We start from the raw sequence: 23376 nt of genomic DNA, 5'->3' as shown, positions 1-23376 counted from the left end.
TGGGGCTTTGATACCAAGAAGGAGCACATCGTACCCTTACGTAACAATTCTATATACAAATTCATATAACAAGTAGGATAATACGGTAGTTGTACGAGATGGTTGTTATGATAAACGGTGTATATTCTTACAACAGTTGATGAAACTCATAACGGCGTACAAAAAAAATCCTGTACGGGTAGTCTCTCCATTTGCACCATACTTTAAGTATTCTAGCCATACCATATGTAAAGAAATATGGCGGTACCGATGACGGCGCAGGCGAAGGCGTTGACGATGAGGCGGTCTCTCTTTGTCTGTATGACTTTCTCCATTTGCTGCTCCTCGCGCAGCCGCAGATCCTCGTCCGAGATCGTGTCCTCATTGCTCGGCGAAAACCCGCAGAACCAGTTGTAGAATCGCTTGAATATCGATTGCTCGGCTTCGATTGACGCGGCCGCTGTGGATGGATTGGTGAATGAAACATTGATTGATTGATTGATTGATTGATTGATTGATTGATTGATTGATTGACTGATTGATTGATTGATTGATTAAGTGATTGATTGATTGATTGATTGGTTGGTTGATTAAGTGATTGATTGATTGACTGACTAATTGATTGATTGACTGATTGACTGATTAACTGATTTATTGATTGGTTGACTGATACCCTCATTGAATGATTGATTGATTGATTGATTGATTGATTGATTGATTGATTGATTGATTAATTGATTGTATGGATTACGGGTTTGTTGATTAGTCGGTTGCATAATCAAAGATTGTTTGCTGAATTGTTGTATTTTAGGCATCACATTGGTGATTAGCCAAGAAAAATAATTGGACTAATAAGACGAAAATAATAATTCCTCGATAGTTTGAATATTTGGTTTATCACAACAAACCCTGAAAAACATGCACCTAAAAAAGAGAAAGATATGCATAAAGATAGGTCATTGCAATAAAGATAACAAGGTTTACTATTTCTGACGAGGGAATAGTCGTCCTATGCCTTGAGGACGTATCAGATATAACATTTTCAAATTATTGAATGTTTGTGATTAAATCTTAGATTAAAAGTGACATTGCAATTTGGACGATTATTCGTTTAATGAAGTTCGAATTTGTCCAAGATTGATTTTTTTTCCCCACACGGGTGCAAGGACTAGGCTTGCATCTTTCAGAGTAGAGATATTATGTTCCCCGTTTCTTGTAGTGTGTTTGTGTGTGTGTTTGTGTACTGGTATTTGTGTGTTATTTTGTATTCATTCATGTTTTGTTTGTTTTAGATTCAGTTGTCGGAAAACTCGAATCAAACATGACTGTATACTCACGAGATCGATCCATGCATTCCACATCAGGGACTTTCTCGATTGCCACCGACGAGGGCGCTGCTTCGTCGTGATTTTTGGCTTCAACCCCGGCCTGTTAATGGAGAAAGTTGGGGAAATGCGGAGGATGACTAGATTTGGAAGTGAGATTTGTGATAGGGGGCAGATCAGACGGAGTTAAAACTAGAAGAAGGAGACCAGATATATAGAGAATGAAAGAAAGTGACCTTTGCGAATGGAGATGTAAATTGAATCCAAAGGGAAATCTGAAACATTTCGTCATGCCTAGTATGCAGTCCGGCGACGAAAATTATGACCCCCAAAACAAACACACAAACAAACAAGCAAACAAATAAACAAACCAAAAAGAAGAATAAGCCTATTTGAGAGAATATCTACTATCAGGCAAAATGACGTTGCCACTGCTTGAACACATCCGAGATGGTTAATGCTGTTACCAGATGAGTTGCACCATGCCAAGATAACAGTCTTTCAAAATTCATTACGTCACATTTTTATAAGACATTGTTTTTTGATCCGGTGACGGTCTAGAAAAAGTTTCTCAGGCATGTCTGGAGGAAGTAAGGGAAACCATGACAACACATAAACATAATATCAATTTTTGTTTTAGGGGAAAAAACTCAAGTGGAAGGAAATAACGTGGAAAATTGGAGGTACCTCATCGACCTTCCGATAGCTCTCTTTCATTTCCATAGCCTCTTGGTCTACCGGTCCCACCGGGTTGTCAGCCCCGCTGAGCTCGGCGTTGAATTTCTTCTTCTGGGAAAACTCCACTCTCTCCTCTCGACTGAAGCGTGTGCAATACGTAAGTCGATAAAGCTGTGATTGACAACAAACACAACACATGACCACACAAAGGAACGGTGCTGACGATGATAACCATCGTCTTATTTTGTGTGTCTATTATACATGTATAGGGCCTATATGCACCTGTAAGTGCTTTCGTTCATGTATGATATTATCATATTATTATCATATTATTATTATCATTATTATCATTATTATTATTATCATTATTATTATTATTGTTATTATTATCATTATTATTATTATCATTATCATCATTATTATTATTATTATCATTATTATCATTATCATTGTTCTTCTTCTTCTTCTTTGTTTTCTTCTTGATTATCAACATTACCACAACAACTACTACTACTACTACTACTACCACCATGACTACTACTAAAAGTACTATAACCATTACTCTTAATACTTCTACTAGCAAACCAACATACATGAATGAATCAATGGTTACCTTCTTGGTTTGATAATGATTGATTTTATAATCGCCGCTACTGACGACACTCACGTATTCTTTAGGAATCGGTTCTGTCAGCAGACTTATGGCAAGCACGATCAGAACTGTCCAGCAGAAGAGGAAGAGGGCAAAATACATGTAATGGAACAAGAGGGCTTGAATGGCTTCAGGTCTGTCGTCCACCTCCCCGCAGCTGGGCTCGGGGTAGACGAAGTCGAGGATCATTCGTACGGCGCCGATAACCAGCGCGCTCATCAGGCCCCAGAAGGCGCCCGTCTCGTTCACTCGCTCGATGAGGACGGCGAGCGTGTAGATGGCGGCCAGAGAGGGCGCCATATAGGAGGTAACCTGCTGGATGTAGTCGAAGAGTTTGCCGTTCTGACTGTTCTGCACGACGGGCACCCAGAGTACGCTGACTGCAACCAGAACGAGCACTACGATCCTGCAGACAGACACAGACAGACACAGACAGACACAGACACAGACACAGACACAGACACAGACACAGACACAGACACAGACACAGACACAGACACAGACACAGACACAGACACAGACACAGACACAGACACAGACACAGACACAGACACAGACACAGACACAGACAAAGACAAAGACACAGACAAAGACACAGACAAAGACACAAACAAAAACACAAACACAAACACAGAGAGGATTCCGAAGGGGGTTCGGTATTGAGGAAGAATGAGGAGAACACGAAGAGAAAACGGGAGATAGAAACGATGCAGATGATGATTTTACCGGAAAGATCATTAAGTATAATAATTACATTTTGGATAAAAAAATAATAATCCTCCAGTGATTGGTTAAAATGGTTTCACGTGATAATATATATTCTAAGCTATATGAGAATGTTTCCCTGTTTGACACCCCAGTACTAACACGTCTCCAGCTATCACCTCCAATTTCATGTTCAACACATGTCCAAAGCAGGTGTGATTACAAACTTACTGCGATGCACACACAAACATACATTGTGAATCAAACTGTGTTACGCAAATTGATGCATCAATCTGCCCCCATTCTTATTGCTGTTTTCACTTAATCTCCCGATTTGATAAAGCGCGAGATTGCATTCTGAAGCCAAAATCCTGTCAAATAAATCAATTAGGTGTATATTTTAGATGATAAGTTTCCCACAAACTGAGTGATGCAAAATTACGTAGAATATATTATTCGAATAAGAACAAGCATTGTTCTCCGAAGTGAACTGATTACGGTTCTTACCTCCCAACTATCATAAGTTCTCTATCATATTTCCGCCTCGATTTGGCATCGATCTTCGCCATGTCTTTCTCCGAAGGGAAACGCCGAAAATGCCGCCAAATGTCCATGGTGAAGATGGAGGAGCCACTGTTGAAGATGGACGTCAGAGAACTCATGAGGGCGCTAAGCATTACGGCCATCATCAAACCGCGTGCACCTGTTTGTAAGACAGAAAGAAAGAGAAAGATGGGAGAGATCGTTGCCTTTGTTCATGTCAAATTCGTGGTGTACAAAGTCTAATATCTCTGACTGTTAACTTATTGTGATTTGAAAAACAACAAAAATATTTCTTTAGTCTTTTGAGGGTTAGACCTAGTGCGTGCATTTCGTTACTATATGTCAAGTAGCTTATACCTACAACAGATAAAGTCAATCGGAAATAATCGTCACTACCTCTCTTGTCTTGACATAATACACATACAATGAAAGATGTATTATACAATATACATAAATGTATAATATGTCTCGATACACTAACACATGATTTTTTATGATGATGTATCATATTATAGCATCATTTTTATCTACATTCATGTCAATGAAATGAAATAAAAAACAAAAACGTAAGATTAGAGGAAGTTCTTACGTGGTAACGTTAGGGATAATAAATCGCATTCCTTACCTTTAGGAAGTAGATTCATGACCATCAGCGGGTAGGCCAAGTTTGAACAGCCATCTTCACTGCCGCAAATTGCTTCACAGTTTTCAACACAGGCAACAATATCTGAAATATGCAGGGAGAAGCCGCCAAATATAATATGTATTCTGAACTTACTTTTGCCTTTGTAGCTTTATCCCGTCATTTAGCCAATGACCTTCAGTATCGGTTACTGCGTAGAATTTTGTACACTGACACCCCCCCCCCCCCCACACACACACGCACATACACACACACCACACACGCAACCTTACCACGGTATTGTATTATTGTGTTACCTGTGATAACCACACGCTTATCATGCACAAGTGGTCTTCGTATCCATCTACGATAACAATGAATATGCGTTACTATGGCATTCCATTTCACGCTGCCGTTGAACATGGCAGCCGATGTCCCATGATAATTTACATCAATAACGATATGCCTTATTTTCCGCCATAAACATGACATGGTCACCGGAGTCAAATGTCAAGGGAGGTACGTTTGTTTCCTCTATAGTGGCTTATCAATCAGCGATGAACTTTGAGCATTGTAAGGAACGTAATGCATTGAGCCAGATTTAAAACAAAAACGCATCAGCTCAGTTTGAGAATAACTAGCGGAATCATAATTATGCTTTCATAGGAGGATTAAGTTTCCTTGTTATACAACCTGAAGTTAGTACGTTATGGATAAACACAAGAATTAGCGAGCATGGGGTGTGGGTGGGTGCAATTAGGGTTTTTGTAGTCGTGCAACCTGCTGTATAAATAATTATTCTGATAGTCTCTTGATTGTCGTTTCATGTATCTTTACAAAATGATTGTGTTCAAAGCATCTAAGTCATAATATTTAAGTGGCTCGCGTCTTTTCCATTCAAAAATATGATATTGAAATAATATGATGCAATTCGATAAATTGACACATGTTTCCTTTGCCACTGAGGGCAGTATTGTAAGGGTATTTATCTGTAGGGTATACCAAGAAGGTATCACACACGTATAAAAACGTACCTGGATAGAGAATGCGAGCTACCATGCCAGGCATGACGATGAAAAACAACGGTGTGATCTTACAGATGCCGGCCAGGATTGTGCCCCCCTTGCCGTGGGAGAGATTCTTGGCAGCGAGTGTGCGCTGGACGATTACCTGCGAGTCGAAATAGGGTGGGAGATATATCGGGAACGATTATGATAATCATGACGACGATGATGATGATGATGATGATGATGTAATGAAAGCAGTGATGATGGTGATGATGATAAAGCTATACAGAGTGTTGGAGAGCGCCAACTTCATTAGAGGGTCACTAACGCCTTAGAATTGTGCGCTCGTCCTCTAACAAAAATCTTCTATTCGGATCGGATCTGGATCATCACCAAAACATTCTCCTATAGTATACCATGAAATTTCCATCTAACTCCGTTCAAAAGTTTTCGAGTCATTTTGCTCAGAGACAAAAAAAACAAAAAAACAAACAAACATCTAACAACCAAACACACTGTTTTAATTGGATTGACTAGATACTTGGATCTTTGGAAAAGGAAGAAATCCTGACGTCACGTAGTCTAAGTTGCTGTTATGTTGTTGTTGTTGGTTTTTTTTAAACCCTGATATGTTAATACCTAGTTGTGCTGCTGTGAATAGGTTGGAAAAAAATACCAACTCACTGCTCAGTGATTTTGACCCAACACTATACATATGATGATAGGTATTATAATGTTTGTGTCATTGAAGAAGGAGAAAGCAGAGTGGATTAGGATAAAGAATAGAAGGAGATGAAACCAGAGATTTGAAATGGCAAGCGGTGCTGAGAATAAAGATTTAGCACAGGAGCTTGGTGAAGTTATGAAGTTAGTATCTATGCCTCGAAACTTGCATCCTTCCTTAACCAACCAGCTAGGATTTTTATAGCTGAATATGTGTTGTCACTTTCAATGCCCTTGACCAGTCAGATGACAAAAATAATTTTAGAGGGATATACATTGTAATAGTAGTTGTAGAAGTAATGGCAGTAGTGGAAGGGATTAGTCGAAGAAAATAGTTATAAGTAGACGCAATACTGTCTAGCTTAAGCACACACACACACACACACACACACACACACACACACATACACACACACACACACACACACACACACACACACACACACGCAAACATCAAACATCAAACATCGAAGCACACTCTAGACGATCACGACCGAATGAGGAAAAAATGGTGTATAATGGAAATCGCTCTCGGCGGCCGGACCTGGTCGGTGGTCCAATACCACAGCGACGCCGTCGTCTGGCCGAAGATGAAGCCGGGCCAAGGGAGGTCGGAGTCGATCGGATCGCGAAGCATCGAGAAGTAGTCGTCTCGCGGCTCGCCACACTCGTTGCCCCCGTACTTTGTTTCATTAGGCACTGCCTCGCCGTAGAGCGGTTCCAAGTTATCATAGCCCCCGATGGCATTGAAGGCTGTGGATAAGAAATAGAGAAAGATATATAATTATGTATAATGTGAAGATAGATAGATGGATAGATAGATAGATGGATAGATGGATAGATAGATAGATAGATAGATAGATAGATAGATAGACAGAGAGGAATGTAGAGAGATAGAGAGAGGGAAGGAGAGAAGGAGAGGCAGAAAGACGGGGAAAAAGAAGAAGGGAGGAATGGGAAAGATTAAACGTTTTTAGATAATAACAGAGATCCTTGCTTTTTCTTCTGTCAGCAGTATACATCTCTTCTGTGAACTTTCCTCTTATCACTACTATTCCTGTTTCTTGTGACGCTACTACTATACCATTACTGCCATTTCTGTTTATTGATTTTTCTGCCATCATTATCTTCTCAAGTGCTACTTTTAACTCTATTTCCTCGGAAGTGTTATCGTTTTTTTGAGGACCAAGCCTTCCTCGAATTGATTCTAATTCTCACTGATTCATCGTAAACTTTCCAAATATTCATCATTGAAGTAACTCGAAGTGAATAGGCGTGACTTTCACACAAGCCCTACCTTCAGTGAACCACAACTTACATTCGATGCACAGCCACAGGGCGCCACCAAGCATTATGATCGCCTGTACCGTGTCCGTGTAGATGACGGCCGCCAGCCCGCCGGTGACCGTGTACAAGGCGGAGATGGCCAGTAGAACGAGAATAGAGACATACAGGTTCCATCCAAGGGCCTGTTCGATGAACAGCGCCCCCGAATAAAGATCCACCTTTAGAAAACGGGGTTAGAAAATAATTAATTATTATTCCGTTATTCATTCTTGATTTTAAGAAGAAAATACAGGGTGACACTCTTTGCTTTTTGTGCGTTGTGGAGTCGGGACATTATTATGGTAGAGAGCATCAATTCCATTTTCCTGTGACCAATGTACAAACAGAATGGGAGACCACCTGTCCCAGTATAGAGTCACCGGTGAGGTGAGAGTTTCTACTAATCAGGGAGGCCTTGGAGAAAGGAACTTAGCATTACAGAATAATACAAATAAAGAAATAAAACCACTTCGAAATGTTATCACTCCAAGACAGCGAGCATCGCGAAAATATTTAATCTTAAACAACCAGCGATTCTACAGGCATGGTAACGTGAAAACAGGGAGGAGTCCTCTCATGTCCCACCGATCCCACCCCATTTCACTAGGACCTCACTTGTTTTTATTGCTTGTTTGAGTAGATGATATGATAAAGATGTGACAAGTGCTGTAAACTAGTTTTATTGAAGCTAAATGGTGCAATTATGGGGGCGAGCCAGTCTGTATGAAGAGGCGATATGATAATTAAGTTAAGAGTAATTATCTAATGGATATGATGAATCAATTTGATTGACCTGACCTACTTTAAGAGTCAATGTCTTGGGTTATGTCGACATTACCCTGCAATTGGCAGTACTTTGCGACTATTTCCTCACATGAAGACAGTTTCTAATCAGTTTTAGATAGATTAAAAAAGAATAAACGATGGAAATTTCCATGACTGAAAATAATTCAGTTTAAATCATCACGAAGAAGCTGAGAGAATGCATAGCGAATAACACTCTGAACTTTGAAACGGCAGTCCAGTGTTCGAGGCTTAACAAGACTTTTCTTTGACAAAGGTTTGTGCCTGCAAACTAACTTTTCATACCAAGTGGTAGCTCAGGTGACGCTGATCGATATTATTTCAAAGTAGATTGTCCTGAAGCAGATCAGATGAAACAAAAAATATTTTTCAAATAGAGGTAGAAGCTTGAAACTTGGCACCAATCTTGTTACAGATAGTTTAGGACAGAATTTAGATCAACCACTCAAAAATCAGGGAGGCCCTGGAGAAAGGAACTAACCATTATAAAATGATACAAATAAAGAAATAAAACCACTTCGAAATGTTATCACTCCAAGGCCCCGTTGCTAGAAACTTTGCGTTTAAACGCAACTTGCAACTGATTGTCACTGGCCAATCAAAATCATTGTTGCATGCATGTCTTCTTAATAGGGTAGACCCTGAGCCAATCAGAACGGTTGTTTCAAAATTAGCAATTATTTGCAATTGATTGCAACTTTCTTGCAACGGGGCCCAGGACAGTGAGCATCGCGAAAATATTTAATCTTAAACAACCAGTGATTCCAAAGGCATGGTAACGTGAAATCAGGGAGGAGTCCTCTCATGTCCCGCCGATCCCACCCCATTTCACTAGGACCTCACTTGTTTTTATTGCTTGTTTGAGTAGATGATATATGATAAAGATGTGACAAGTGCAGTAAACTAGTTTTATTGAAGCTAAATGGTGCAATTATGGGGGCGAGCCAGTCTGTATGAAGAGGCGATATGATAATTCAGAGTAACTATCTAATGGATATGGTGAATCAATTTGATTGACCTAACCTACTTTAAGAGTCAATATTTCTTTGTCTTGGGTTATGTTGACATTACCCTGCAATTGGCAGTACTTTGCGACTATTTCCTCACGTGAAGACAGTTTCTAATCAGTTTTAGATAGATAAAAAAAGAATAAACAATGGAAGTTTCCATGAATGAAAATAATTCAGGTTAAATCATCGCAAAGAAGCTGAGAGAATGCATGGCGAATAACACTCTGGGCTTTGAAACGGCAGTCCAGTGTTCGAGGCCTAACAAGTGTTTACGTCCCTGGCCAAGATTAGTTTTTATTTTTGTTTCTAACCCAAGATGTTCCTCTCGATCCTGACCAGGTTAACCGGGGGCCGAAAGCTAAAAACAGAGGTCGAGTTCCACTCCCTCTACAAACTAAGAAGACCATGCTTATTTTCAAGTTTTTATTGTAACAAACAACATTCCACTGGTCTACCTCAAAAAATTTGTTGCGAAAGCCTCCAAATCCAAGATGGCGTCCAAGATGGCCGCCATATATACTGAATTTGTTATTTGAAAGATAGAATTTGATAGAAAGATCAGATTTCAACGAATTGATGTCATATGAAAGAAAATCAAATTTTCTACAAGTTGATACCATTTTTGTGGGTTATTGTGATAACTTAATTGAGATTTTAAGGAAAAAACACTCATTTTTTATATTTGTCTGAAAAAAGGAAAATCATTAAAATGCTTGATTCAGCATAAATCAGAGAAAGTCTGAAGGATTATCTTGAAACGTTTCAAGAATTTTGTTTGACATAAAATTAATATTTGGAGAAAATTAGGGGTCAGTACCATTTTCGGTTCAGGAGTTATAATGTCTCAAACTTGAAAACTCACTATGTAAAAATGGCCACTTTAGTTGTGACAAGACCTTGTGGGTCGTAAAAAAAGTCTGCACGCCAAGACTACTATACGGCACTGGCGTTTGTAGCAGTGCCAGTGGTGCGTGTAGTAGTCTCTACAAACTAAGAAGACCATGCTTATTTTCAAGTTTTTATTGTAACAAACAACATTCCACTGGTCTACCTCAAAAAAATTGTTGCGAAAGCCTCCAAATCCAAGATGGCGTCCAAGATGGCCGCCATATATACTGAATTTGTTATTTGAAAGATAGAATTTGATAGAAAGATCAGATTTCAACAAATTTGATGTCATATGAAAGAAAATCAAATTTTCTACAAGTTGATACCATTTTTGTGGGTTATTGTGATAACTTAATTGAGATTTTAAGGAAAAAACACTCATTTTTTATATTTGTCTGAAAAAAGGAAAATCATTAAAATGCTTGATTCAGCATAAATCAGAGAAAGTCTAAAGGATTATCTTGAAACGTTTCAAGAATTTTGTTTGACATAAAATTAATATTTGGAGAAAATTAGGGGTCAGTACCATTTTCGGTTCAGGAGTTATAATGTCTCAAACTTGAAAACTCACTATGTAAAAATGGCCACTTTAGTTGTGACAAGACCTTGTGGGTCGTAAAAAAAGTCTGCACGCCAAGACTACTATACGGCACTGGCGTTTGTAGCAGTGCCAGTGGTGCGTGTAGTAGTCTCTACAAACTAAGAAGACCATGCTTATTTTCAAGTTTTTATTGTAACAAACAACATTCCACTGGTCTACCTCAAAAAAATTGTTGCGAAAGCCTCCAAATCCAAGATGGCGTCCAAGATGGCCGCCATATATACTGAATTTGTTATTTGAAAGATAGAATTTGATAGAAAGATCAGATTTCAACAAATTTGATGTCATATGAAAGAAAAAATCAAATTTTCTACAAGTTGATACCATGTTTGTGGGTTGTTGTGATAACTTAATTGAGATTTTAAGGAAAAAACACTCATTTTTTATATTTGTCTGAAAAAAGGAAAATCATTAAAATGCTTGATTCAGCATAAATCAGAGAAAGTCTAAAGGATTATCTTGAAACGTTTCAAGAATTTTGTTTGACATAAAATTAATATTTGGAGAAAATTAGGGGTCAGTACCATTTTCGGTTCAGGAGTTATAATGTCTCAAACTTGAAAACTCACTATGTAAAAAATAATGGCCACTTTAGTTGTGACAAGACCTTGTGGGTCGTAAAAAAAGTCTGCACGCCAAGACTACTATACGGCACTGGCGTTTGTAGCAGTGCCAGTGGTGCGTGTAGTAGTCTTGGCAAACGCAGACTTTTCTTTGACAAAGGTTTGTGCCTGCAAACTAACTTTTCATACCAAGTGGAAGCTCAGGTGACGCTGATCGATATTATTTCAAAGTAGATTGTTCTGAAGCAGATGAGATGAAACAAGAAATATTTTTCAAATAGAGGTAGTAGCTTGAAACTTGGCACCAATCTTGTTAAAGATAGTTTAGGACAGAATTTAGATCAATCACTCAAAAAAAAAATCAAGATGACAGCCATCAAAGTTAACATAGTGTATTGCGCCAAATTAAGTGTATTATTTCGATTTTGATAAATTTCGTCTGTTGTGCTATCTATTTATATGTTTTTATATATTTTGAACATTGTAATGCTATTTTAAAACGTCTTAGGTTTTTATGGAAACATTTTTTAAAACCAGTGATATTCTACTCTACGAAAAAGAAAAAAAATCGAGTGGAAGTTTTCACTTTTGAAGGAGTGAATAACAGAAAACAGTGAATTTAGAGTGAAATTGGGGTGAATTTTGAGTGAAAATGTTCATTTTCACTCATTTTAGAGTGACCTTAGGGATCACTCGTCACTCTTCGAGTGATCCCTGAGGTCACTCTAAAATGAATGAAAATGAACATTTTCACTCTCGAGTGATCCTGATATCTAATACGGGAAAGCATCCACCACTGGCACAAGTTCAGATCAAGTGATACTATAACCCACATGAAATCAGCCTAAAAACAATGTAAAAAAAATCTAATAACAGTAAATACAGTTTCAGCATGCTTATTTGTAAATGTGAATATACAGCACGAATGATTAATTTGGACAATTTTTTTTTTTTTTTTTTTTTTTTTTGGGGGGGGGCTTTTTTTTCTCGGATCAAAAGGGCTTTCATGGACATCTACGGATCAGACATTATTACACATATACCATCATCATTTAAGTTTCTACAACAGCAGAGTAACATACAAGTAAAAAAGTATATCTTTGATACAGAAGCATTTCTGTTTTTTAATCAAAGATCGGGCCTTACCCAAACACTGGAATGAGCTCCATTCCCTCCCCCCCCCCCCCCAAAAAAGACCCTCAGTATGGTTTACACTGGTACGATATCGTTCGGATGTATATAGAAACATATAATAGACAGCAATATAAGAAGATTAAAAAATATATCAAATTATAAGTTGAGATTTAACTTTGACGCAACACACTAAAGGTATTGTTTACCATTGGGAGAGATAACACATTCGATTTATATGTGCAGGTTCGTTGTATCACAAAATATTCTACCATGTAAAAAAAAAAAAAAAAAATATATATATATATATATATATATATATATATATATATAATAAAGCCTAAAACATACGGAGATATCACCATTTCTTTTCAAGAAACCATAACCATCATAACTGTTGACAGCTTAGTATTAAAAAGAATTCTTATCAGATCTATTTAGTATATCTAACAATATTCAGCGTTAATTATACTGATTTAAGTTTGTACATTAGTTGTTCTATCCCTAACTCACAGTTTAGAACTAGTTTGAGGAATTAACTAAAGCTGGGTTTTTGTTTCACGTGCACCAATGGTAAATAATGCCTTTAACGACAACCTCGATTAATTACCGCCATCTTGAATTTTGTGTGGATACTATTTTTGTCGCTAAATATGACACATTGGCAAAATTTGTGCCAAATTCCAAGCCCCTATCTCTTTTTGGAAAATACTTTCTGTTCAATCTTATCTGCCTCAGAACAATCTACTATGAAATGCTACAGTAATAGCGACCAGCGTCACATACCACATGGCATGAACAGTTAGTTTGCAGGCACTTGCAAGTCACTAGACCATTACAGTATTACATGCGACCGTGTAAACACATTGTATGCAAAATTTATAATGCATAAATATATATATTTTTTTTCAAGTTTGAGATGTTAATTTGTCAACAATGTATGATATTGCCTGTAATTCCATAAATATGAATTGTGTCTCAATCTCAGTAAATCTCAATCTCAACCACAGGTTTCAAAATAATCCTTCAGTTCTTCTTTGATAAATACTAAATCATGCATTGTTACAATTTTTCCTTTTTTCAAAACAATATAAAAGTATTGATTTCCTCCCCCCCCCCCCAAAAAAAGAGAAGCAAACACCCCCCCCCCCCCATTCATCACAATACACAGCTAAAGTGGTATCAACTTTTAGGAAGTTTTACTCTCCTTCATATGACATCAAATTTGTTGCAATCCAATATCTCTATCAAATTCTATATTTGAAATGTTAAATTCAATAAAAATGGCGGCCCTATTGGACCGCACCTGTACTTTGGAGGTTTCTGCAACAAATCTACTGAGGTGTACTCACGGAATATTACTTATTATGTTTAATATCGTGCATGGTCTTGTTTATAGAGAGAGTGGAACTCGAAAAGTAAGCATGATCTTGGATTTGACCCTCTGTGGAGTCTTTGGGAACAGGTGCGTGTAAATACATGATACTATGTAAAATGGGATTTCAAGTTTGAGACATTATAACTCCTGAACCAAATACAATACTGACCTCTAATTTTCTCCAAATATTAATTATATGGGAAAGATGTTAATTAGGTGATCCGAGTATCCTCTCGGATCACCTTCTGTATCCGTACGGATTCTTTCTTCTTCTTCTTTCTTTATTTCTCCCCAAAAGTTGTGTAGAGGTTAGCTCAGAAAGTGCTATGCCTATCAAGGTCAAACTTATACCATGTATGTATCGTGTCCCAAAGACGACAGATCTAGTTTTTACATGGTTTTCATAAACATTTTCAAATTCAATTTTGTTTCCTTTTTAGAGAATATTCATGATGGTGCATTCTGAAAAATGTCTCCATAAAAACCTAAGACGGTTTGAAATAGCATTACAATGTTCAGAATATATAAAAACCATATAAATAGACAGCAAAAAAGACATAATTGTATCAAAGTCGAAATATTACATTTACTTTGGCGCAATACACTATGTCAGCTTTGATGGCCTGCAATCTTGAATTTTTTGAGTGATTGATCTAAATTTTGTTTTAAACTTTCTATAGCAAGGTAGTTTCAAACTTCTACCTCTATTTGAAAAATATTTTTTTGCTTCATTTCATCTGCTTCAGAACAATCTACTTTGAAATAATAGCGATTAGCGTCACCTGAGCTACCACTTGGTATGAAAAGTTAGTTTGCAGGCACAAACCTTTGTCAAAGAAAAGTCTGCATTTCCCAAGACTACTACACGCACCACTGGCACTGTTACAAGCGCCAGCGCCAGTGGTGCGTTTAGTAGTCTTGGTGTGCACAGACTTTTTTTTACGACCAACAAGGTCTTGGTCACAAATAAAGTGGCCATTTTCACATAGTGAGTTTTCAAGTTTGAGACATTATAACTCCTGAACCGAAAATGGTACTGACCCATAATTTTCTCCAAATATTAATTATATAACAAACAAACTTCTTCAAGCGTTTCAAGATAATCCTTCAGACTTTCTTTGATTTATGCTGAATCAAGCGTTTTCATGATTTTCTTTTTTTTCAGAAAAATATCAAAAAATGAGTGTCTTTTCCTTAAAATCTCCATTAAGTTATCACAATAACCCACAAAAATGGTATCAACTTGTAGAAAATTTGATTTTCTTTCATATGACATCAAATTTGTTGAAATCTGATCTTTCTATCAAATTCTATCTTTCAAATAACAAATTCAGTAAATATGGCGGCCATCTTGGACGCCATCTTGGATTTGGAGGCTTTCGCAACAAATTTTTTTTGAGGTAGACCAGTGGAATGTTGTTTGTTACAATTACAACTTGAAAATAAGCATGGTTTACTTAGTTTGTAGAGAGAGTGGAACTCACTCGAAAAGTAAGCGAGTTTGGGGGGTTTGGCCCTCCGGTTAGGTGTAAATGGATAAGTGGCAATTCTGTGTAGAGCGGTGTTAACTCCTAAGAGCCTGCACTGCGTAAGTAAGACTATTATCATCATTGTTGTTAGTAAGGGTAAGGCCTACCATGTAGGCCTTAGTATAGTAAGGCCTACCATGCACAAAGCAAAAGGTCTTGTGATTGATCACTCGTGTCCGAACAGCGACTCCAGAATCAACCACGTTGGTCATCAGTGCACTATCATTCATCACAACTGTCGAAACTTGCACAACATTTTCTGCCACCATCCAATATTTATTCGTCACCTGTTTTGTTTCTGTTTGTCGTAAAATTGAACCATTGCAATGGTTGGATTGTTGGATCATTGGATTACTGGGCTGTGCGTTCTCCGAGTTTCGTATTCCCCTAACACTTCCATTGTCATCAGTTCATGGAACTCCTGGTTAAGTACATTTTTAGGGATTCTCTTCCCCCTCATATAGATAGTGGGGTTTTTTTTTCGATTGGTGCGGATTGATCAGCAAAGTTTTGGCAGTCTGTAAATTATCGATCATAAAGGAGCGGATGCGACAGCACAGTTTCAAATTGGTCCAACTCGGCGCTACAATGAGTCCACATCTTTCGATGATATCATAGACATTCTATAGACTTACACACCTGCTGGTGTCAGTCGCAATATAGCTATGCTGTATAGGAAAGTATAGACTTGCGTTACTCTGGCTCCAGAGTATATTAATCATTGTCACGTAGAAATAGGATAGCGCCCCCTATTTTTGCATTTCGATAAGAAATGCATTTTTATTGACAATATTAGATTAAAGCTAAACGATGACTTTTCTTTTGTTTAGAATAGATGTCATTGTCTGAAAACAAATCAGACGGGGCATGTTCGAAAGATAAACTGTACTGAACCTATAACAAACCTACAGAACATTTTTTTTTAAAGGACTAAACATACAAGTTTAAGAAGGCATGGCTTCTTTGCATTTCATGGTTGTGGCTTTACACCTTTCATCTTTGAGACATCACAGCCCATCAGATTTAAACAAAAGTGAAAATGATTTCATCTTTTTGCTGCTGTTTCACGACCACATTCCTCCCGCTTTCATGTTCGTTCAGCGGAAGGTAAATTTGGCGTTCATTTCATTTCATTTTCATTTTCATTTTCATTTCAACACGGTAATAAAAAGGAAACTTGCTCAGCCATCGACTGTTATTCTGAAAGTCCGTGTATGTATACAATATAACAGAACGAAAACAAAGATTCAATAACAGCGTATAACAATGATTAGAAATAATAACAAAAGAAAAGAGAGAGAAAAAAATCACAAGGGAAGAGAAAAGTATATCTACTTATATCCCGTATATCTCGTTGAAGAAAACTTCATGATTAATATGACCTTTGAACCGCCTCTGAACAATCAATTAATCTCCGAAATAGGCAAGTGATTGAGAAGCGATGGAATATTTTCCTCTCACCGATATTTTCGTGAAGATGTAGAGTATGAGCGAGACGAATGCGATGATCATACGAAGCCGAACTCCACCGAAGCGTTTCTGCAGGTACTCGGGCAAGGTGAAGATCCCACTGGCCAAATAGACTGGTAGGAAAAGCCATCCAAGAATTTGGAGGATGATTAACGCCTGTTCAAACAGAAACAAAATGTATTTACCCAGAATATAATTTTTGAATCACCGATTCATAGAATTTACACAAGTCAAAATAGGGGAATTTTAGAAGAAGCTATTAGTAATATAATATACACCTCTCCGGCAATTTCAAATCTAAGTAACCCTCTTGGTTACTATTTTCAAAGCCAATTATAATGCCTTATATACATAATGTAATTTTTGCCATATCTTTGGGGTTTTTTCGACTTAAAGTTAGATTTTTCTTTATTTTCAGATATATTCGGATCTCCTTTGGTTTTATTGCAGATTACCATTCAGGGGCATTTTGGTACCATTTTGTTTAACGTTACAAAATTGCTCAACTTGAATGTGCAGAGAAATATGGATAACATTACTCTTTACAACATGTTCCCTATACCCAATCACTGACGAGTATATCACCTTTCTCTATCCATACGGAAATATTTGAAGTGCTAGATTTTGACGGCCATTCAATTTTGGCAGCCACCTTTAACATTTCAAAAACCTCAAAGATGCTAGAGTTGTAGCATCCAGATTTGAATGCAGCACTCTCTAAATAAGATTAAACCACCAAAAAACATTGGATGAAGGTAAAAAAAAGGTTCAGCCTCTGTCAGCCGCCAGATTATAATACAATTCGTTTTCATGGAGGTTCGTTAATCCGAAAATGAAATAGATTCGTTATTCAGCAGGTTCGCTAATCCCAAAATGCAAAAATAAAAAGTTTGTTATTCCGAAGGTTCATTATTTCGAAAGCGAAATAAGGTTCGTTAGTACGTACCTCTTCCCCCCCCCCCCCCCAAAAAAAAAAAATGGATTAACGAAACTAGGGAGGAACGAACCCTATCTCATTTTCGGATTGAAGAACCTTGACTGGAATAACGAGCCTTCGGAACAACGTCACAAACCTTGTTTTACTTTACGAACAAACGTTTATACGAATAATCATAGTTTCATTAAATGTTTTTGAATAACGAACCTTCGGAATAATGAACCTTACTTCATCTAATCTAGTTGTAGATTAACGATTCCTCGAAATAACGAACAATATCACCCGTCACCCAGACCACGTATTGTGTTATCATGTTACGGGGATTCATCGGATGGCAGTATGCTAGTATTCGAGTCAAGTTGAAACGAACGTCGTGTCAGTTTGTTTGTTCAGCTGCAAGTTAGTTTCTTCTCGTATTAACACATTAAATATGAATCCTAACGAAAAGAAAAAAAACTCTGAAAATTAGACAGAGGGTACAATGGCCGGGGGCGGGTGGGGAGGGGTGGGGGGGGGGGTGGGTGGAGAGAAGGAGGAGTGGATCGATATTGCGTCCAGCAGATAGGAAGAACGCACAGCACATTGTCTGGAAGTCATAGAATGATTGGAACAAGCAGGTTAATGACCATTGATACCTTGTATACTGGAGACAAAAGCAGTGATACTGATTATGACTAGAGTAATGATGATTAATGATATATGATTATTAAAACAATGATTATCATATTAACATAGCAATTTTGAAAATGACAATACTGATGACAAAAATAACATTGTTAAAGTCATGTGTAGGCCCACAGGGAACATAATGATATCACAGCGTAGCATCTCACCGTAGCCATAGCTACCCTGGACGTTTTGTGACTTCGCAAATTATCATCTTTGCCCATCACTTGTACATCGTAATATGTAACGATTCTTCCTCCCAGAGTGTATGAAAATAGTATGATTATGCCTAAATTGCATGAAACATGACACAAAATCCCGGAAACATGGGAAACAACTACGCAAGAACTATCATGGCGATAGCAGAGTCCCAGCTGTAAACAGACTGAGAAAGGAAAACAAACGAGGGAAGAATAATTATCGAAGTCTTTTTTGAAATGATCATAAAGCAAACAAAGCGTGAGTAAATTGATTAAGTGCACGTGGTCCCTCGTCATCATGTGTCAATTTACCTTGTCGCATACCTTAACCTATAAATATGGCATGTTGCGTATTTTTCTCGTGATGGAAAATTTTGGAAGTATACGCCACGTTGACAGAGAGACCAATAATTATCAGAGTGCATCGAAGAGAGAAGAAAATGTCTACGTTCGCTACGTTTTGTTTTACTATGTTTTGCTAAAAAGATTCGGAGGAAAGTATCTTGTTTACTTACCTGTTTTATAGTCTGTATTAATGGTTCATTCGCAAAGCCAGTATCTTATGGAGATCTTATGAGGAAGCGTTTACTCACCGCTTCGCGGTACGTCAAGCGCGCTACAACACACCGTGAGATATAAATATTTTGGAATAGCATTTCATTCACACTTCGAGCAGAATGGCGTGAGACAAGTCAAATCACAACTTCATAACTACAAAGCACATATGTTTCATCCACAATATATGTATATATATGTGAATATATATGGTTTTAAAAATATTTGTATTTCATAGTTCCCCTTATCTGATTTATCACGGGATCTGCGGCTGTATGTACAAGCTTGCTTTTACGCAGGCCCCATCATATTTCTCGCATTATGACCATAGCTCAACTCTCACGTATACAGACCTTGTGTTTATATGAAGACACACTTTTGTACATTCAGGTGAAGTTTCATCTAATTTATGTTTTGTATAATTTTCGTATTGTAGATGTAGTTACATTTTGTGTGTGTGCTATTTGTGAGAAATATGAAAATAAATTGAATTGAATTGTATTATATACATATTTCTTTCACGTTACACACTAACCCATTTCTTCTACTGGTCTGACCTGTCTGTCGGACTAGTATAGGTACACAGTTTTTCCAGTTTTTACTTTAAATTCCTCAAAAAGTTACTGGTCCGACAGTGATTTTCACTGGTCAGGGACCGTCAGACCAGTGCCAGTGTGCAGCGTTGCCGGATATCTTTAGTGGGAGCATTGAAACAGGCAGCAATTTACTCACATTCAATTCGAAGGCCCCAACAGCTATTCCCGAGGCAGCCCCCGATCCAGCCAACCCGATGAAATGCTCACTTCCGATATTGCTGGCAAAGAGAGAAGCACCAACCTTTGGCCAACATAAATTAAAACAAAAGATCAAAAGAAAAAAGCAAATACTCATATGTCAGAAGCCAAGATATTGAGGCGAAAAGCACTGGCGGCTCTTGATGTCCAAAATCGTTACACCAAGAAAATCAACCAAAATCAATAGGATAGCGCTTAAGATTATTGCACATGATTATGTTATTATCATTCTGCCAAAAAGTTGTAATGAAAATGTTCAGAGACAAATCTCGATGATCACTGATGACTTTACAGAATTAGATCCGACAATTTCGCCTCAGTAGATCTTAAATTGACGTGTAATAACAATGAGTAAAAACAAAAATCACTGGCGGCTCTTGGTGTTTTGGCGAACACTTATCAATATTCTGAATTATGGAAAATCGCAGTGTGTTATGATATTTCAGATAAAATGGTTAAAATTCCTAAGACATGCATTAGACTACAGTTCAAGAAGTCATACATTTTGTCTGTGTTGCTTGCATTTTTTTTTTGGGTGGCGTTCCACGTAAATATTGGCATTCTAAAGGCATTATTTACCATTTGCAGATGAAACAAAAACCCACTTAGTGCTTCAAAATACATTTAGTTCTAAAATGTGAGTTTAGGATAGAAACAATCAATGTAAATATTTCAATTAGTATAATCAATGTTAAGTAATGTTAGATATACAAAATGTGATAATAAGTACAATAAGTATAATAAAAATGTTTCTAGACTAAACCGTCTGCAGTCAGACAGTTGATTTCTATTGAGAAAATGGTGATATATCCTTATATTTGAGGCTTTATTACAACTTTTGTAATATGGTAAGATGTTTTGTGATGCAGCTGACCTACACATACGCATCAAATGTGCTAACTCAAACACGTTAAATCACTGCTCCTCATGGTAATGTCCCTATAATCATGTAGGGTAAAATCATGCATACAGTTGCGTTGACATTTTTACCCTTTCCTTACGGTACTATCCTTTACACCCATGCAGAACTGAAGGGTATCTGAGCAGCATATATACGCAACATGTCTCGGTAGCATTATAGCTAAATCCGACCCCCGTTTCATAAAACTTGTTATCAATAACAAGTTACAACAATTGTTATAAGCTACTGAAACCCTTGCATCTGACTGGCTGAGAGCAAATTTGTCAAAGAAATGTGGCAGTTGTTACTGATAACAAGTTTGATGTGAGACGGGACCCAGATTGCTTACTTACCGGCAACCAAATCATTGAACCACCAGCAAGAAAATAGCCTTCAGCATTTCCACGGTTTGACCTCAGCATAGACTGAAATGATAAGTTTTAGTTGAAACAACATCAATCACAACAATGATTGGAATTTATATTATCATGCAAAGGTTAAAGCAAATGTAGTGCAGCAGTAACAATATATGCAGACGAAAAAGAAAATAATAATATCAACAGCGGAGGAAAACAATGTCGAAATGCAACATCAACAAAAGTATAAAAAAAAAAACCAAACACCACAGCAATATTGGCTGTTTCTCACTCTTTTTACATGTTCTTGCATTATACGTAGATTTGCAGTAATTGCAGAAACAATACTACCTCAAGGAATTATTTCATCCTATATGTCCTATTGTCTTATGATAAAGATAGAATTAAGAAACACGCACCGATATTCGCCAATTAGTAATCACTAGCTTTAACTTTTAACTCACGAGTCTCGAAACCTTTCGTGAAGAGCTTGTTAATCTACAATTTCAATGTATAATTCTCTAGAAATGTAAATATATAATAATGTTCAAGTTCAAGTTCGAATTTATTCGTTTTTCCACAATAAAGTAATATAAACATTAATCTCACTTTCTTGAGTGACAGAAACAATGCATGTAAATTCGTACAAAGAAAACAACAATATGGGAAAAACTAACAGTATCAATACATTGCAATTGTTGCAGAGGTATAATAACGAAAATGAAAGAATTGTCAATATGCAGTGTGTAAAAAAACGGAGGGACCCACTAAAAAGACAATGCTTGTAGAGTGTGGGCCCCTCTTGTATATAATGTGTTAATGTGTATAACCTAGAAAAGACAAATAAAAGAGTAAAATAATACTTAAAGGAAAAATGCAAATCACTTACCCCAAGACCTACTGATATTACCAACACAAAGTAAATGACAAGTACCCCAATATCAAGGGGGTCCAATGTTGCATTAAGTCCAGGGAGATCCGACATCTTTCGATTACCACGTAAATGAAACTTTGGGAAACTGTATCGATTTCACAAGCTGTCTTGATATCAAAGTCACATCATTTTGTTCGTCCTTATGAGTTTCCGTCAAGATGTCTATTAGTGCGCAAAGACGAAGCACTCCTTCAGGAACAGGTTTGGAGCCAGAGACGCACTTCGGCTAACGAGGGCAAGCTACCAGAGTATTCCACTACTCACGAGGCGGTACGTTGGGTCATCAGCAATCGGCGGATTCAATACCCGTTCAATTAAGAGTCAGCGCCAATCGTATAGTTCCTCTAACTACGTTACGGCAATGTTTCTTTTGCAGTTTTGCAGCACATTCGACATTAACTTTGGGCCTTTCTTGTTATGATCACAGGTTGGGCAGAAAAGTGCGGGAATGCACCTATACCTGTCTCGGTGTGTTATATTATGACTGTGTCTGAATCTTAACGAACAGGGTTAATGAATAAACACTGGGTGGACCTCTAGGACGACCAGTGTAAAGCACACCCGCCTCACAGTGTCTTGCAGCACGGCTGTGTTTGATGTTGATTAATCCTCCTTCACTTATCTGATCATGCCAGCACTACTCTGACTCGCTGTGTGTAAATTAGGCCTTCGCACCAGTTGAGGTAACTGTTTTTAAGGGGTCCATTAGGTAAATACAAATAAGGATCTTTTAATTCCTTACCTCCCACGGCCTACAATGATGTAACAGTCGTACAAGACAAGAACTTTGACCCCCGATCGTCTTCCGTCTAGGAATATTTTCATCAATCGTTTTTGTCAATATCTTGTCAATATATTGTGTTTTTCTGAAGCCAGGTTTCAATGGCTCACCTGTAACTTACGACAAGGTCATCTTGGTAGCGTTTCCTGCCCCACCTCCTTCAAAATCATACCGTGATAACCTCTAGTACTGATGGTAGATTATTGTCGTTCACAGCCAACTGATTTATTTCTTTGCAGCTGATTGACAAATTGCCCTACATCGACGTAAATAAGCACTGAATTGATCAGTGGTTTAATTTCTGTTATCACGAAGAGT

General features: G+C 37.6%; 1 protein-coding gene across 1 annotated transcript; it reads right to left on the bottom strand.

Moving 5' to 3' along the window:
• Nucleotides 1-212: 212 nt before the first annotated feature.
• LOC139709296 (sodium/glucose cotransporter 4-like) lies at nucleotides 213-21412 on the bottom strand. The gene is made up of 12 exons (XM_071621246.1): nucleotides 21341-21412; nucleotides 20025-20129; nucleotides 16926-17090; nucleotides 7553-7739; nucleotides 6779-6987; nucleotides 5539-5674; nucleotides 4508-4609; nucleotides 3847-4042; nucleotides 2650-3040; nucleotides 1992-2153; nucleotides 1317-1407; nucleotides 213-439 (listed from the first exon to the last, which is right to left on the bottom strand). Exons 1-12 carry the CDS (start codon nucleotides 21407-21409, stop codon nucleotides 213-215), a joined length of 2040 nt encoding a protein of 679 aa, XP_071477347.1. The 5' UTR covers nucleotides 21410-21412.
• Nucleotides 21413-23376: the final 1964 nt, after the last annotated feature.

Source organism: Diadema antillarum, unplaced genomic scaffold, assembly GCF_040938485.1.
Source record: "Diadema antillarum isolate AM-2024a unplaced genomic scaffold, OU_Dant_1.0 scf00000037, whole genome shotgun sequence".
Lineage (NCBI taxonomy): Eukaryota > Metazoa > Echinodermata > Echinoidea > Diadematoida > Diadematidae > Diadema > Diadema antillarum.
The sequence above is the reverse complement of the archived record's forward strand: the minus strand, read 5'-3'. Positions and strand labels throughout refer to the sequence as shown.